Genomic DNA, 18,561 nt, shown 5'->3' with positions numbered 1-18,561 from the left:
TGCTAAATATACCTTGCGGAGGCAGGCAGAACAGAGCCCGGTTTGTGAGCCCTGCCTGCGGGGTGCCAGCTGTCCCACTCCTGCCTCAGATGACCTCTTGCAATGAGCCTTCACATTTGCGTAGGCACGTTTGCGTGGCCACCAGACCTGGTCACATCCAACTGCACCACATCTAGGACCTGAAAGCCTCACCCAGACCCCTAGGACAGGGTCCTCTTGCCATTTAGGGACGGGTCTGTCCCCCACCCGGTATGCCAAGTCGTGACCATGAGCAATCAGTGCCCTTATAGAGAGGATCCTGGCTGAGCTTGGACTAAGGGATGGAAGTAGGTTGCCGTGTATGGACTGAAAGGCAGTTTCTTCCTTCTAGTTTTCCCAAGACATCTGCTGCCTGCTTTTCTTTGTCCTGTGTCATCATGACCCAGGGAGACCAGTACCATGAGCCTCAGGAGCCTCTTATCAGCTGGGCTTTTGTGCTTTTTTTTCCAGCCAGGCCTCTGCCACTGATTTGGGGCTGTAGGAGCATTTGTGTCCACAATAGAGCATAAAGGCTCATCTAGAATGCCTGAAAGTTGAAAAAGACACCAAAATTTCCTCTGTGTGTCAGGTTTTTGGCAACAGTGAAACTCCATGGGGACTACTGTTTGTCTTTACACAGAGATAAATACTCAGATTGCTTTGGCAACAGCCAGGCTTTTATGCAGAGATTAGCTTCACATATCTTTATGAATGTAGAATCAGTTGGAATCCTGACCATTGGCGTTTAATGACTTCCTGTTTTTGTCTAAAATGCTTTTTACAGATAAAAGGCTTACTTACTTCTTCTGTCGGGGGTGATGAGGGGAGCACCATCTCTCTCCTGCAGTCACTAGATCAGTGGCGAATTCCACTTTTCCTTAAAAACCTTTTGATTTGAGGGATCCAAATGGATGCAGACAAATTGCCATGGGCTCGAGCTTTTGCTTTCCTTTTTAGAAACCAGTTTGCCGTCTTTGCAAGGCGTTCTTTAAAACCACAACAAGCGTACATTTGAAACAAGGAGGTATTCAAACACCTTTGGTTTGCAGGTGTCAGTTGAAAAACACTCCTGGTCTCCTCCATTTGCATTAGCACTTGATTTCTCCTTCAGAGATGTCAGCCAAGCAATAGTTGGGGGTGGCTGGATCAGCTGGCCGGAGACCAGCAAACTCATTTTGCAGGACTGCGAGCAGCAGGCAGAGAATGACTCCAAGCAAGTGTTAACCCGGGCTAGACTTTAATGAGCACTCATGAAATAAACAGGTCAGTTCTGAGGGCTTGCGTCTTCCCACATCCCATTTTCTCTTCAGTTTGGTTTGTTTTGTTATCGGTCGTCTCCAGGCTTTTCTGACTGTTGCTGTTTCGAACTTCAAAAGCTTCAGATACTTCAGGGAAACGCAAGGGCTTGGAGAGCCATGTGGTATCTGAAACATCCACAGCTGGTGCCAGGCTCTGTGGAAAGGCCACCCAGGGTCCAGGTGGGAAGACACCCAGCAGATAGGACCTCCAGAAGAAAGCCAGGAACCGAGTGTCAGTGTACCCTACCTCCAACACTTGGCAGCAAGCACTCGGGGGAGGCAAGCTCAACGTGCTGCAGAGATCAAGCTCTTGAGAACTCCCACGGCTGCCATTATGAGTCCTGCTCATTTTGAAACCTGCTGTTCATTTCCTCTGGTCTGGGCTTGCAGACTGAAGCAGGAAGAGAAGACCAAAGGTGTCAGCCACCCCAAGAAACAGGAAGGTGTGATGGCTGTAGATGCAGCCCCACCAACGACAGGCGTTTTCTGTCTGAGAATCTCCATGCTCAGAGATGGTGGTCATGCGGCTAGTGGTGCCAATGGCGTTGTTGGCCAATGGTTGTTGTCAGCACCCTGTGAAACGATGGAGTGGGTCAGGTGTATCTTCAGTTGGCCCTACATGCAGGAGGTGTAGACACAAGAGTGTGTCTGGTTTAAAAGGAGAGCTTTGACCTAAAGATTTCACTGAGGAATTTGTGAGTATTTAAATGATAAATTGTCAGGAGCAATGTGGTGATGTGGTCATTGGAAGAGAACAGGGAAAGCAGAGGCCAGCCTGTAGCAAAGGAGTCTATATGCCAGCAGGAGTATCAGTTGTGATCAAGACTGTATGTCCATTCAGGAAGAGTTTTTTACTTTATTTTTTTCTGAAAAGAAAGAAGGTTATCAGACACAGAGTCCCAGAATAAGGTGATGCTAACACACGCTGGAACTTCATTCTTTGTGGGCAAGGCTTGCTGCTCCTCCCATCTAGGACACAGGCAGAGCCCCAAGGGAGTTTTCATGTTAAGCCACTAGCATGTTTTAAACCAGATAAATGCTTCAAGAGGTTCCTCAGAGAGGGGGAGATTTGTTGACAAAGATAGCCATGCCTTAAACACCGAATAAATTCTGTGCACAGGAATTCAAAGGTGAAGACAGGTGTTTGAAGCAGACACATACTGTATTCCTGCTGGGAAGGGGAAATATGTTTTGAAGCAAGGCATGATTTTAGTGTTCGTACAGGATCCAGACATTATTTTGTGCAATACAGCTCAAAATCCCAGAGCAGGATTCAGAAGAGGTTGGAGTACGCATGTGCATATAGCTGTGGAGAAGACAGGAAATCAGGGAACGGATGCACTACGAGCAGAAATAGTTTATTTTAAAATCCCTTTACAAACCATGGGTGCAGCAGACTGAAAAATCTGTCAAACCAGTCAAATTTTCATGTGGAGTTCAGATACTTGGAAAAGCTGAGGTGAAGATTTTATCTAGCACCTGCACATTCAAAGCTGTTGAGATAATGGGAGACTAGAATGGGGGTCCCCCAGGGTGGGGCACTTAGAGTGTTGTGAAAGACAAGCTGATAGCTCATACCACTCCGTATGCCCCCTAGTCATGTATTTTCTATTATATGCTTGGATTCTCTTGCTCCAAATCATCTTATGAGAAGTACATGTAAGATACTGTTGCATGAATATGAGTGTAGATTTCTTTCTTTCTCATTTCCTATTTTACACTACTGGAGGTATGCCCTCCCTCCTTTTCCACACAGTCCAACCAAAGAAATGTTTGGCTTGAAAACTAAAGGGGCCACTGTGTCAACGTCTCCCAGACACATGTCAGAGAAAGCTTTAAATGAGACTTGGTGGGGTAGAGGGGCGTTTTCAGGCTTGCCTGTGACAAGCCAAGGGACAACACAACAAGGTTAGAGGGATGGGGTGCTGGCAAGGACCCTCAGCTTGTTGTTCCAAGATATGCTGGGTAGACTGCAGAACACTCAAAGTCTTACAGAGGTGAGCCAGGGAGCCAGGGGCTCCTGAGCTGGTAGGAGCTAACGGGAAACAGGGCTGAAACACCTCAAAGGAACGCCACCTGGAGAGCAGCACAAAGGAATTGCAGCCGCTCCAGCCAGTAAAACATTTTCAACAGAGACCCAACTTAAGTGCCTCTACACAAATGCACCTAGCGTGGGGAACAAGCAAGAGGAGTTAGAGACGTTCGGGGCTGTGATCTCATTGGCATCACGGAGACGTGGTGGGATGGCTTCTATGACTGGAGTGTTGGAATGGAAGGATACAGGCTCTTTAGAAAGGACAGGCAGGGGAAACAAGGAGGGGGTGTTGCCCTCTATGTCAATGACAGCTGGAGTGCATGGAGCTCCACCTGGGGATGGATAAGGACTGATGGAGAGCTTATGGGTCAGGATTAAAGGGAGAGCAGAGACAGGTGACATTACAGTGAGGTCTGCTGCAGGCCACCTGACCAGGATGACAGAGCAGATGATGCCCTCTATAGACAGTAGGAGCAGCCTCACATTCACAGGCCCTGGTCCTCATGGGGGACTTCAGCCACCCCAATATCTGTTGGAGGGACAACACTGCAGGGCACAAGCAATCCAGGAAGTTCTTGGAATGCATTGATGACAACCTCCTTCTCCAAGTGGTAGAGGAGACAATGAGGAGAGGAACTATGCTGGACCTTGTCCTTACCAACAAGTAGGGGCTGGTGGGGAATGTGAAGCTCAAGGGCAGCCTTGGCTGCAGTGATCCTGAAATGGTAGAGTTCAAAATCCTTAGGGCAGCGAAGGGTATGCACGGCAAGCTCACCACCCTGGACTTCAGGAGAGCAGACTTTGGCCTTTTCAAGAATCTGCTTGGTAGGGTACCGTGGGATAAAGCCCTGGAGGGGAGAGGGGCCCAAGGAAGCTGGTTAGTATTCAAGGATCACCTCCTCCAAGCTCAGGAGCAGTGCATCCCAACAGTGAAGAAGTCAGGCAAAAAACCCAGGAGGCATGCATGGATGAACAAGGAGCTCCTGGACACACTCAAACACAAAAAGGAAGCCCTTAGAGGGTGGAAGCAAGGACAGGCAGCCTGTGAGTAATACAGAGAAACTGCCCGAGCAGCCAGGGATCAGGTTAGGTAAGCTAAAGCTCAAATAGAATTAAATCTGCCCAGGGGTATCAAGGGCAAAAAGAAAAACTGTAAGTGTGTCAGTGATAAAAGGAAGACTAGGGAAGATGTGGGCCCTCTCCAGAAAGAAACAGGAGACCTGGTCAACCAGGATTTGGAAAAGGCTGAGGTACTCAACCACTTTTTTGCCTCAGTCTTCAGCAGCAAGGGTTCTAACCACACCACCCAAGTCACAGAAGGCTAAGGCAGGGGCTGTGAGAATGAAGAACCGCCCACTGTAGGTGAGGATAAGTACAAGACCATCTAAGGAACCTGAAGGCATGCAAGTCCATGGGACCTGATGAAATCCATCCATGGATGGATTCGGCTGGACAGTCACACTCAAAGAGTTGTGGTCAACGGCTCAATGTCCAAGTGGAAACCAGTGACGAGTGGCGTTCCTCAGGGGTTGGTACTGGGACCAGAGCTGTTCAACATCTTTGTCGGCGACATGGACAGTGGGATTGAGTGCACGCTCAGCAAGTTTGCCGACAACACCAATGCAGGCTGGGTGGAGAATGGATTGAGAGCAGCCTGGAGAAGAAGGACTTGGGGATGTTGGTTGATGGGAAGCTCAACATGAGCCGGCAATGTGTGCTCACACCCCAGAAAGCCAACAGCATCCTGGGCTGCCTCAAAGGAATCGTGGCCAGCAGGTCGAGGGAGGTGATTCTGCCCCTCTACTCCGCTCTCATGAGACCCCACCTGGAGTACTGCATCCAGCTTTGGAGTCCTGAGCACAAGAAGGACATGGACCTGTTTGAGCAAGTCCAGAGGAAGGGCACGAAGATGATCACAGGGCTGGAGCACCTCTCCTAGGAAGACAGGCTAAGACAGCCAGGGCGTTCAGCCTGGAGAAAAGAAAGCTCTGGGGACACCTTATAGTGGCCTTCCAGTATCTGAAGGGGCCCACAAGAAATCTGGAGAGGGACTTTTTACAAGGACATGTAGTGAGAGGATGAGGAGTAATGGCTTCAAACTTGAAGAGGGTAGATTTAGATTAGATATCAGGAAGATATATTTCACTATGAGAGTGGTAAGGCGCTGGAACAGGTTGCCCAGAGAAGTTGTGGATGCTCCATCCCTGGAGGTGTTCAAGGCCAGGCTGGATGGGGCTTTCGGCAGCCTGGTCTAGTGGGAGGTGTCCCTGCCCATGGAGGGTGGCTTAGAACTAGATGATCTTTACAGTACCTTCTAACCCAAACCATTCTGTGATTCTATGAAAGCAGCGTTTTGCACTCAATCAAAAACTGCAGGAGGATTGTGCTACGAATCTCTCTCATTCAAAATTCCTTAAATAAATGAAGAGGCTTTGATAGCACCTTTTCAACAAGACCATTCTTACTGGCATGCTGCGTGCTGCTGTCCCCTGCCTGTATGTTTCAAGGACCATCATTCCCTGTCATCCTCCGTGAGCCTTTTGGAGCCTGTGGATGGAGAGGCAAGCTTTTAATATCTGAAGTTCTGCAGAATTTGCCAGATTTAGCATAGGATTATTTTACATTTGTTAATCTGGTCCATATGTGGTAGACACATTCTGTATTTCACATAAAAATTCCATGGGTGGAAGCAAACCTTACCCCAATGCTGCCTATTTCCAGCAGTAACTGCAAACAAACAGTAACAACTGTGTTTTCATCCACCAAGAACTGTAAGCTATGTTGTAGTAATGTTGTGGCAAAATTGGGGAAAATGATGTCAGACTAGAATTAGAAGAATTACTCCTACACTCTGTATGTTTACAGCATGATAAATTATTTTCATGGATCTTTTGCATATGTAATAATTCAACATTCATTTTAGATTTAATTCTCTAATATTTGTATCTGGGAAAAACAATACATAGCTACAAATAAGCACTATTTCATGCAGTACTTATCTCTAGTCATGCTATGCACAAGATAATACACGGTGTGATAAGGAGGGTTATTGATACAGCTTACAGATGGCTAGGGCATGAAGAAGTGCAGTTGTGTTGCAGCTGATGATCTTGTTCCTCGGCTAGCACAGCAAGTGCCTTTCCCTGCTGAGGGTGGGATTGTATCAGGATGTGGAAAATGCCAGGCATTTCTATAGCCCTTTTTGGTTATGGTTTTGTTAAATAAAGCAAATTGCCTACCCATAGCATTGCTTTCAGCCTGCATAAAGTGCAGCAAGACCCTTCTCCCTGTTGGCAACTGGCGGTGATGCTCAGTGTCCTTTTCTCTCTCGGTCACCGTTGTCCCAATGGAAGAGGTGGTGTAGCCACCCGTCACAAGTGCCACTCTGAGAACAGGAGGGGATTTGGAGGGGACAGTGGGTGGACATGGGGAGGTGGGCAACAGCAGCAGCACAAAAATGTCCCTGCAGTTCAGCTGGAGTGAGTGTTTTCTGCCTTTGTTATGGTAGTGCCTTATCCTGTTTCTGTAATCTTAAAAAAACTGCAACCGCAAATAAGACCTTTTTTCCCCCTTATCTCTTCTCACTCCCTAAAAGAGTATTCCTCATACTTCTCTGTATGAGGAATTTGCAGGGTGAGTGTGGGGCCACGCCAGAAAACAGTAAAGTCAGGATCAATACCCAAGACGGGTGGAAGAGGGCACACAAAGGGGACACAATACGGTTAAGCAGAAGAAAACGGGTGTTTCAGAATAGGTGTACATTGACAAGAGCCACATCCCACTGGAGCCTCTGAGGGACGGCGGTGTGTGACTTGTCAGGAGCAGAAGCACTTCTTTTATTTTCCTGTTGTGAGTTAGAGGAAGATAAACATTCGTGGAGTAAACACAGGCTTACACTGTCTAAGGCAAAAGACAAAAGGAAAAAAAAAAAAAAGTGCTGCTTACGATATGCTTCGCCTGTTAACCTGGGAAGTTTCGCATGTAGCCATCCAGTCTGGTCACTGGGAGGTGGCCATGGGTGGGTCCTTGGTGTACGGGCTGGGCGTTGGAGGTTGAATTGCATCCTTGACCCACTGCCCACCTCCAGGGTGGCAGGGGGACACCACGGCCCCAGGGAGCTGCTGGGAGGGGGACAACAGGTGAGCCTCGGGGTGCTCCTCTGCGCCACCCCCTGCCAAGGCTGTCCCTGAGTGGTCCCCAGGGACTGGGAGCCAGTGTGCCTCCAGCATGTTGTTTGTGAACTTCTTACATCCTCCCCGGAGCAAAGCCTAACACAAAAGTACACTGCAGTTGATCGGTGTCCTGCTAAAACAAGACACCCTTTCCACCTGCAGCAGCAATAAAACAATTTAATCTGCAGCCCTAGGATAAAGCTGGACCAAATGCTCTTGCTGTGCATGTAGAGGGATGGTCTTTTGGAAGTCACTTCTCCAAGCCAGGGTTTGGATCTGTGCAGTGTCCGCCTTTGAAAAACAAAAGAAAGCTTTGCGAGACAAACTGACAGTGTTTTTCCCCCCTCTTCAACCTCTTTTCCACTAATTATGTCAAGCCCGTCAGGTATGTCTGCATCTCAGAAGCAGGGCTCTTACTTGCTTTGGTCCTTACCAAGTTTTTGTAAATTCAAGCATTTAAGACAGTCTCCACCGGCAGGACAAAAAGTCATCCCAAATGGTCAGTGCTTTGTGATAAACTAAACCAGTGGGCATGCTGAGTGCAGTAGCACAGAGGTGATCTGTCACTCAAATACAGCCTTAACTTAATACTTCTATGTTTTAAGAGGCTGTTTCTAGCAAATCCTTTTTTCCTGATTTATCTTCTGTACTGTCTGCAGTTTGTTGTGTTGATTTTGTAAACATTCCTGAGAGGAGCAAGTAATGAGTGACTAGTTTGTCAGTGTTTACTCTCATGTAGCTTGTTTCTTTTCTGCTGATGGTTTTTGGAGTTGTTTTCTCTTTTGTGTCTCTAGTCCCACATTTTTGTGTGATTTATCATGGCTGGTTTCATATGCCTCCTGCCCACAACAGTTTTTACTCTCTTGCAATCAATCTGGCTGTGAGGCCGTGCCACGCTTACCCAGAACTTTCCAAGCCTGCAACTACCATGACAACATAATCAGCACTGGTCCACCAGACGAGGGTTCAAGACGTGTGGTGTAGTCGTATTGTGGTCATTGGAAAGCCTGCAGTGGACTTCTGCCACATGTCAGCAATACAGACTATGCACGAGGAGTTGGAGTTTCAGCCCTGGGTGCGCGGTATCGCGCAGCAACAGAAAATGAGATTAATGTCATGACTACTTTGTTGTACCTTAGATTTCCTGCTGCAAAACATGCTTCTTAGTCAATAGGGACCCTTCCCCTCTTGTCTCCTTAAATATTTTTAAAAGATGCAGTGCCATTTCTCCAGTTCCCACAAGCTTACCTGTCTCATGGGTAGCCATTCGCCCCTCAGCCTCATGGGCGTTTCTTCCTCACCCAGCCCTCTCTTGCCAGACCTGCAGGGCAGACTTTGGCCATGCACCATAGGGATGTTCCTCCTGCTGCAATGGAACAGCTCGGTCAACTTCATGTGGTGCCAGCGCCTCTAAGGAGTGCCAGGGCTGGAGGTGTCACCCCAAGGTGCTGTCTGTCCAGGCAACCGTGCTCTTCAGCCACCCAAGGACATACTGTCAGCGATTTTATTCACGTGTGTTGGGCTTTCCCGCTGCCGTGGCATGGCAATGGCATGCCCACGAAGATGAGCAGATTTGATTCGCTGAATGCAACAGATTTGCCTTGCATGTCATTGTAACACAGCTTTGACCGAGTTTTGAAAATGTTAAGATGCACCTGGAAATTACTCACACTGTGCTTTGGTCTGCTCTCGGTTCTGTTCCTGAGCAGAAAAATAGATCAAGATGTTGGTGTGTGCTTAAGGCTTTTCTGTGTATGGCAGCAGGAAGCTTTTGGATCTCATTGTATTGTTAGATGTGATATTTTTAGATCTTTGTTCTTGGTGAAATCTATGCACAGCAGATTTCTGGAAAGAGAAGAATTTAACCTCACTTTTAGCCTAGTATCACATTACTTTGACAAATATTCCCAGTAAGAAGTAGAAAAAATAAATTTCAAGCTTTTTTTTCTTTCCAGGGAAAGAATTCCATGTTTAACAGATGATGTTTCCTAAATCTAAAGTAATAGGAGCCTGACATTTTTATGTTCTTTGCATTGTACCTAACTCAAACATGCCTTTACGGTGAGTGATGCTTCCCAGTATTTTCCAGGGTACTGACAGTTAAATAACAAGTGAGAAAACCCGAGGCATTGTTTGTGTCACCATTTGCAAGCACTTAACTTAATAAGCCACAGGAGCCATTAGCATGGTGGGAAGTTTTGCTAGGAAAATCCCAGGGGCTAAAGTAAAACAAAACCCACTAGACTGAATGGGGCTGGCTTCAATGGCTTTTACTTCCCAATCACAAATGAGCCGTGGGTTCGGAAGCTTGAGGCTAGCCCTGCTTGCGCAAAGGTGGGGCCCTGGATGCTGTGTGCTCCTCTGCTGCCACCACTGCTGCATGGAGGTCAGGGGCTGGAAAGTCAGCCTGGAGACTCTGTGTCTGGGGGTCAGGGCAGCAGAAAGCCCACCTTACCCAAGTGGGTCTGGAGCTGGGGAGAATGGGTTCCTTCTCCTCTCGACACCTCGCATCATTGACCCAGCTCCAGGCCTGGTGCGAGCAGCAGGGTGGCAACTTGCAGAATAATGACTTCCATTTTCTTCCAGAGCTGGGTGGGAAGGCGACCCTTTGTTTTTACCTTTTTTTCAGTGTAGCATGAGCTGCACAGAGCATTTAGTTGCTTGCTCAACCGTAGTCCACTTTTTCTTGAGTGCAGCCATGTCAAGCCTCAGCATGTGGGTTGTTGGACCTATCCGAGAAGCTGAGGAGCCCAGAGAGGCTCAAAAACTCCACCTGAGACCAGTGTTCAGTGCCATGGGCTGCATGTGGAATTCTGGGGCTTTCTCAGGGGCAAACACCTGCCTGCCTTACCATACTGCTTCTTCTTGTTGCTGGTTTTAACATACATAAAAGTGATAGCAAGGGAATGTTCTGTTTGACATATTTAGTTTCTCAACAAGGGACTTAAAAAAACAGAACAACAAAAAAAAATTGTTGGAAAATTGGAAGCTTTCAATTGCAACTTTGAACAACGCTAGGAGAGCTTTCCTGTCAGCTCCATTGTTCCCACATTGGACTTTTTCTGCTACAGGCCTGGTGAGGATGCTGTCATCGTCTTTTGTCCTTGACTGTAGATCCCATAACTTGCAGTGTTCCCATCTCTGATGTTGTTCTCCCGAGGCAGCCTGTAATGAAGAAAATATATGTTCAAGCTAGAACAAAGTCCACCGCTGCCTCACTAGCCAGGAGGCTGAACACAGCACTCACAGTTTCAGCAGTGAGTGGTTGAATTTGAAAGATTGTCTTGGTTTCTGCAGGAATCAGCTCAGCAGAGCTGCTCTGTGCAAAGGGCAGCCTCTGTATTTACCCGGACAATCCTGCAAATAAAGAGATGCAGTTTTCTACTCTTCTGGGAACAGGTACAAGGAAGGGACAAAAGGCCAAAGTCCTTTGCATGGCTTTAAAGTGCTCTTTTCTAGGACTGCTGGAATATGAAAGAGCTGCAGACAAAAGCTATGAAGTGGATTCATACGTTTGATGCCACCTCGGCGTGGGAGAGTTTCATCTGTATTCTGTAAAGCAGCTGTCAGCCTCTAACAAAGTCATTTGGCCGAAGTCGTTGGCACTTTGTCCTGGGAGCTGGCAGTGCGCTTTCCGGCTTCTTTCGCTTTGCGAGCTTTGTTGGTCAACAATGCAATAGGGATTGAGTGGCACTGTGGCACCATCAGTCGCGAGCAAGCTCAGTTTAGGGATGCTTTTTGGTATGTAGGAAGCCTGTGTGTGGTTGCCTGGTTGGCAACGAATGCCTGTAGCCTGGCACACCCTGCGTGTTTGCAGAGTCCTTTGGAAAATGTTCTTCTGTTTGATCTAGGTGGGTTTGGTATCCAAACAGAAAGGTGTCTGCACAGCTTACAGCCGCCACAGCCCAAGCTAGAAATAACTGGCACCTTCTTGGCAGGCACGGCAAAAAGGCTGCGTGCTGCGGAGACTGACTATAGTCAGCTGCTAGAACTGCACAGAGCATCACTGCACAAAAAAAAAATAATAAAAAAAATGGAGGCAGTATGTTAACAAATAAATAGCATAGGGACAGGAGAACCTGTTTGAAAACAGCAATCACTGGGTAGCGCTGGGAAGCCCTTATTGCTGCTGCCTGCGCTAAGCCTGCCTGCTGATGATAAGACCTTGGTTTCCACCTCAGCCAAGTATGTCAGCCTGGAAAATCTCAGGATCACCATCCTCGTTCTGACACAAATGGTATGTAAGGGCTTCCCCAGTGCTGCTTACATTTAAAACATCTTTAGCGTTGCGAGGAGTTAGCATCTTCATTTAACTCGGTACCCCCGATAAAGTGCAAGGCGTTTGATTCCATTTCTGCATTGAACTCCAAATTTTGTTCCAGGCTTTATCCCCCTCAGAGCTTTGCAAAGCAGAGAAAGGAGGGGGAAGCATTTTAATCAGGGGAAGGCTCTTTGGCATTTACACTATTGAAGCCTGAGGAGCCTCTGAATTTCAGTTGAATAGAGCCCTAAGAAAAGAAGTAGATCTGTTGAAGGATGACATTTCAGTGCAAGAAGGACATGTGTTTAGGACTTTCCATTACATAATGGGGCTGAAATGGATTAACAAGACCCAGGCTTTCTTTTTCTTGAGAATTGCTGCCTGCGCCACTCTTTTTCTATTACTGATGCTTCAGTCACAGCACTCACAAAAAGGTTTCCTTTGTTGTTATTAGTTTGAGAAGTAAATTGCAGCATTGTTTCTCCTGATCAAGAGATTGATTAGTCAGAGGTCTCTAGCTGAAGAGAAAAAATGTTCCTCATTATCAACTTCAAATGCAAATGTATTTGCCAAGCAGAGAACGTTTCAGATGGCGAGGGGTTGCGGGGGGGGATGCCTTGCTCTTTTGATGTTCTGCCCATGACCATTTACAGATCTCTGAAGGGCGGCGCTCTCATCAGGTCAGTGAAGAAATAGTGTGGGAAAGATACTCTTGAAAGAGAAAATTAACCATTGCCGCTTTCAGTTGGATGGTTCTCATAGGGTCTTGATGAATAACAGTACATTAGTATATTTGTGTGTTTTGTGGTGTTTTGTCTGCTCTTTCTCTTCCTAGGTGCTTTCATAATCTGCTGGACCCCAGGATTAGTCTTGCTGCTCCTCGATGTTTGCTGTCCCCAGTGCAACGTCCTGGCCTATGAAAAATTCTTCCTGCTCCTGGCGGAGTTCAACTCCGCCATGAACCCCATCATCTACTCCTACCGGGACAAGGAGATGAGCGCAACCTTCAAGCAGATCCTCTGCTGCCAGCGCAGCGAGAGCGCCAACGGCCCCACCGAAGGCTCGGACCGGTCGGCGTCCTCGCTCAACCACACCATCTTGGCTGGCGTCCACAGTAACGACCACTCGGTGGTGTAAAATCGCAGCCAGCCGTGCGGCCGACGAAGAGCGGCGGGCTGTGCCGCGGAGCGGGGTGGGTGCTCAGCCCCGGGGAAGGTAACCCACTCACAAGGTTTTCTCAAACACTAATGGACTACAAGTGCTTCTTTTGCAGGGAGCCCGACACACCGGCGCGGTCCAACCCCTCCGCAGGACTGGCTGTGCTGCAAGGCCTTTGATTTCTACTTTCAAAAAGTAGAAGGCAGATGCCTTGTGGCGGAGGTCGTTGGTAGCCCATGGAAAGCCTCTCTGAGACTTCGTCGGACTTCGCTGCATCTTGGTGCCAGTCTGAATCAACTCTGATTAATTAAGCTTATACCTGCTTCACTGCATTTACATGTAGCCACTTAGTCTTTTTAAAAAGGGAGTAAAGGGGATAAAAGTATGCCTATCATTTAATAGACATGTAATATTTATCACCATCAGCATGCTTGTGATGAACATTTTCTGTGCAGGGAGTAAAACAGTGCTCTAGTCTTCATATCCTTAGCCACACTGCCATAACTACAGTAAAAACAAAAGTTTTTTTTTCTAATACAGGCATCAGGAAGATGATGGAAACTGGCTCTTCTTACCTTCATTACTGGTGTTAGAAAGCATGCATGTTCTGTGTGTATGCAGATTGTTTTAATTATGAAAAAAAAAAAGCTCGTTGTAATGTCTACAGGAAAGTAGAAAAGCATAGACTGTATTCCAGTGTTTGTTTAGATTATGAAATAAACAGTACTCTAGTCACAAGGTATTTAACGTTCTTCTTTGAAGTGCGGTATGAAATGTGTAACATGTGAGGGGTCCCAAGTTTTTCATGGACAAGTTCTTAAAGTAGGACACATCCCTAAGGCTCTTAAAGGGCTACAGTCAAGTTGGTAGATTTAAAAAAAAAAAAAAAAGTATTTATGGCATTGGAATGCTTTTCTTGTTCATGGCAGAAAGCAAAGGGATTTTTAACATGAAAAAAATATACATTTTTGTGGAACCTTTCTTGTAATTGGAAACAAAACACCCTCTGCATTTTTGCACTGAGAAATATTTGTAGGGTATCTTGGGGAGTATGATGTACCCTTCATTTGAAAAGCAGTGGGCTACTAAAAGCCAAGGTACAACTTCATTTTGTAAAGTTGAGACAACATATATAGTAGTCTGTTGCAGATGACTGTGCTACATATAATAGCCACACTTGCAGATTGTTATGAATAGCTAAGGCAATAGATGGATTTTTTCTTATATGGCTGTTCCGAAGAGAAATGGCACTCATGTGAGTCTCAGTCACCAAGAATCAGTGACATTAATCAAAACTCCTTGACAGGTGTAAATGTGAGCAAAGATGGGATCTTGCTGATAAAAAACTTGGGACCTTTCTCTGAGAAGCTGTGTGTTCTCCTAATAATGTAAAATGTATCAACAGTAAATTCCTGGGGCTGTTTTCCTCGTTGTAATTTGCCTCTATAATGGGAAAAAACAAACAAACAAACAAAAAATCTGTGTATCTGTCAATGTAACATTCTGGAATGTAACATAAGGGACAATATTCTCCCATTTGGGCAGGGAAGAAATGGAGGGGAGAGGGTTAGCCCAGCAAAAGGCAGAGTTTTTAGCATCTCTCGCTTGGAAGAGATGCTTGGATTTTATGCTTCCAAGCATAAAACTGCTTGGAAAAGGCGGTGCCTTGCTGAGGGAGGGAAAAGCAGGAAGCGAGCAAAATGTGTCTCCACTGAGTAAAGTGCCACTGCTTTCAGTAAAACTGAAATTAACCTGTACTGTCAAGCCAAATTTGTGTGGACACTGTGGAAGATGTGGAGTGGGCAGAGGGGATAAACGCAGCATCATCTGCCAGTTGACCAAGGTACTGAATGTCACACTTGCTTTGGAGAAAACAGCTCTTTTTTTCTGACTGTACTTGAGAGCAAGTGAATGTAAATGTTGGCTTGGTTTTTATCCACGTAACTGTACTGAGAAGGAGAAGAACAGACTGTATGAACTTTTTCATGGAAAAGCATCTGCTTTCTAAGCCGCTCATCATTTTTTCTTAGTGCCTGCTTGATGTTTGAGCTAGTGCAGGTAAGCAGAAGAATGAAGAAGGTAAGAGTGCCTCCAAAAAGAGGGGACATCTGACTGAAAAACAATTTCCTTTTCTCAAGAGTGCTTGGAGTTGCTTTCTTGCCTAGATCCAGGGAGGGCACTTTTTCCCTTCCCCAACTTCCCCACAAAAGGATATCAGAGACACTTTATTTGGGGGGTGAAGCCGGGGGTGGGGGCAGTTGCCCTTTGCAAGTGTCCTTTATACTCTGTTTGTATGCTCTTTATTGAATCTCTCCTGCACAGGGGTGGGAGGATGATGTTAAGAAATAGCAGCCAATCATTCACCCCAGCTTAGCGTGCTGAAAGTATTGTGGTTTTGGAGAAGCTGCCGTGGGTGAATAATTTTAAACCAGGGGTGCAATCGTTCGTGAGAGGCGGGTGGGTCCAGAGGCCCCTTGTGAAGGCGGATGCCCAAGGAGGCTTTTCTTTTCTCATTGTAATTGCGACAGCTGGCGGTTGCTGCCCAAGTACGTTGACCAGCCCTTCTCCAGGGAGGCACTTCAGGAAGCTGGACCTTTAGAACTCTGAACAGCAGTTACATTTCAGTCGTGGGGTAGGTTAATCTGGGAGCACTTCTGGCAGCAGGTGGCTTTTTCTTCTGAAAGGTGAAATGCAGGGCTTTGGATCAAAGGCAACAGGATGCAAGCGTTGCTTGTACGATTCCACTAGAGGAACTCACAGAGCGTGTGGCTGCTGTTTAAAACCTTAATTAGTGCTTTATTTGGTTGACATGATCTCCTTATATCCTTGAGAAATCTGATCTGTGGATTGAGTGTTTCTTTGCAAGCTAATGAAATTAAAGCTGCTGTGAGCAAAGAGAATAAAAACAAGAGCTTGGAATAGAAGGATTCATTTGCTCTCTTTTTTAGAGTGGTTCCCTTGCCACTTGGTTTCGTCTCAGATTTTTTTTTAACTTTTACTTCTCTGTTCAGATTTTCCAGATTCATTGTGCAGTTGTAGAACTCACTTCTGCTATGTGAGAACATGGTGCAAAGTACTTAGGGGAAAAAAATTGCTCCACTTATTTTTACTTATCTCAAATCCTTCAAAAGGTTTTAGAAGACTTCTTAAAATACCAACGATCCTCCCACAGTCATTAAAATTCTTCTGTTGCTGGCTGCCTCTGGTCCAAGTAAATCCTCTTGAAGTTAAAATGTAATGGTGTTTGTTTCAGCAACTGTAGCGGTGGGGAGTTGTGTATTAAAAGAAGTACAGTTGATGAAATCATTTGCGGGTCAAAGAAAATGTGTTTTTTTCCTACTTCGTGTTTTCAGTGGAGCAAAAGTCTGAAAACTAATTGAAAAGATTGCTTTTGAGTGAAGAATTACAAAGTAAAGTTCTAACTCCCTATTGCTATCCTATTTAGAGAATCTGGGTGACCCACTGGTCCACAGAGCTGTTAATCACAGCACCTACGTGAAAAGTTGGAAATGTATTCTGTGTTTGATACACTTTGCATTTCTTGTCAAGCTCTTTTTTGCTCCATGTTCTCTGAGATCTCTTGCTAGCTTCAGGCTGGCTGCTAACTGGGATGCCCTAAGCTGGGCAGAGAGCTGGCACACGGAGAAAGGGCAGACCAATTAGCTTTTTCAGTGATTCCCAGAAACAAGCACACCTGTCTGTCCATAGTGCACCAGTAACTGTGTTTTTTAAGTAGTTGCCTCAAGATCCACTGTTGTTTTTTTTAACTCTGTCTTTCCTGGCCAGTCACAGCTGTGACTTAAACAAGCTGGCAGCAAAGGCTTGGCGTAGGTCACGTGGTGAAAAAGAAAGGACGTGCTATGTTCATGGTGCAAACTAAGCCTCGGTAACTTGGGTGTCAAAGAGGAAAGGACATATTTTTATGTTGAGTATCTTAGTTCTGCATCCCCTCCAAAGTAACTTTTCAGTGTCAGCATAAATTCCTCTCGATACAGCATTGCACTGAGGTGAAGCTTTTCAGGTCACTCCGAGGAGCGTGTCTTTTAGTCTATACCTCTGTGGTGGTCAAGGGGGTTGGCCATGGCCAGTCTGGGTCCCAGGAGCAATCTGTCGCGGGAAACTCAAGTGGGCTCTGCTTCTGAAGCAGGTTTTGAACTTTATTCTGACCTCTGCATTGCCCCAGAAGTATCCTACCGGATACCAGGCTTAACTACTGTAAAGACAGCTGGGGTTCCTCTCTGTGACACTGCCACCACCAGCTCTGTTCTCACTGCAGTAGGTGTCCACAGACTAAAACCGTGCAGCTTTTTCTGTACAAGAAATGGAAGCCCACCAGGTGGGATTAAAGAGGACACCACCAGCTGGAGAGGCTTTGAGGCAAACATCCGTAGTCTGTCGTTCAATCACTGTGAATCAGGGTGATGCAAAGCAGAGCTGGCAAAGGTGTTTCTCCAGGGCATTATCCCCACCCCATGCATGACCCTGTCCCTGTTGTACCTGTCATTCCTTTGGGTCTCTCCTGACCGTGAGACAGGAGGAGCTGGCAGAGGTCAGCCTTGGCGGACTCACTTTTTTCTACCTGCTGCAGAAGTAACATAACCCAGATATAGGCTTTTCCTTTCTGGTCCTCTTTAGGGCTTTCCTGTGGAGCAATTTGCGGTTGTTCTACCCATCATGTAGATAGGTAGAGTCTACCTATCATGTCCTTTCTGATCAGTTCTTGCCATTAGCAATCGGCCTGTGCTATACGCTGACGTCTGTGTGGAGGGGCTTTGCAACTGCAATCTCAATTGTTCAGCCGAATTGCCCAGGCTTTACTGTTTGATTGATAGGGCTACCTAACAATAGGTAGATAGCTTAAAGAATATTAACTCTCACACCTGCCCGGCCATGCCTCCTCAAGAAAAGCTGCCCTTTTCTTTCCTCCTATTTTCTTCTCTTAGAAGGTTTTCCAATAAGTTATTCACCCAGCTCCAGTTTTCTAAGACTATCAAAGAGAAAAAAAAGAGGTTGATATAAAAAAAAAAAAACAAAAACAAACAAACAAAAAAGGATATTAAGCTATGCTGCTGTATTCTGTGGTATATGGAAATCCAACCCACTGATAAGCTGCCAGCATTTTAACAAGAGCCTTCATGAAATGTTCCTGTTTGCCTGTGATAAACTTCTGATAACCAGAAGTGTATGTGGGAGACTCAGGAATCTGTTCATTTGTTTTCCTGTTTAAACGAAACCATGTTTATAACTCACAAGTATGGAGAGAGCCAATGAGGTTTGGAAAACAATTTTGCTATTAAGTGCACTTACTGTAAATGTTTGGAGGTTGTATCTAGTACAATAAAGTATTTAGCATGTGTGATATGGAGTGTGCAAGAAATAGCCTTCGTCGGGAGAGCTGGTATTTTGGGTGTGGAGGGGAATTATTCAAAAAGCGTGTCTGCGTGGAGGCACGAGCTGGTCTGTTCCAGGAGATGATAGCGTAGGCCTGAAACACAGCGACAATAAAGGGGCAGGTTATTTCAAGTAAATCACTTAATAATCAGCCCTGTTCCTGACCCCTGCCTGCCCACCTTCCTTCCTTTCAAGTTCACATTTGCGCCTTTTAACCTCAGGCCTTTT

At 46.1% G+C, this 18,561-nt stretch overlaps 1 protein-coding gene across 6 annotated transcripts in view; it reads left to right on the top strand.

Annotated features, from left to right (window-relative positions):
• Window positions 1–18,301, top strand: part of LPAR1 (lysophosphatidic acid receptor 1) — an 82,118-nt gene extending 63,817 nt beyond the window's left edge. For 5 of the 6 annotated variants that reach the window (XM_063320374.1, XM_063320373.1, XM_063320378.1 and 2 more), the window contains one exon: window positions 12,620–18,301. In XM_063320374.1, the coding sequence (XP_063176444.1) occupies window positions 12,620–12,921 (302 nt within the window). In that variant the 3' untranslated portion in view covers window positions 12,922–18,301. The remainder of the gene's footprint in view (window positions 1–12,619) is intronic. The other variant, XR_010069087.1, reaches the window with a different exon arrangement.
• The last annotated feature ends 260 nt before the right edge of the window (window positions 18,302–18,561 follow it).

Source organism: Chroicocephalus ridibundus, chromosome Z, assembly GCF_963924245.1.
Source record: "Chroicocephalus ridibundus chromosome Z, bChrRid1.1, whole genome shotgun sequence".
Classification (NCBI taxonomy): Eukaryota; Metazoa; Chordata; class Aves; order Charadriiformes; family Laridae; genus Chroicocephalus; species Chroicocephalus ridibundus.
This window is presented reverse-complemented; position numbering and strand designations above follow the sequence as displayed.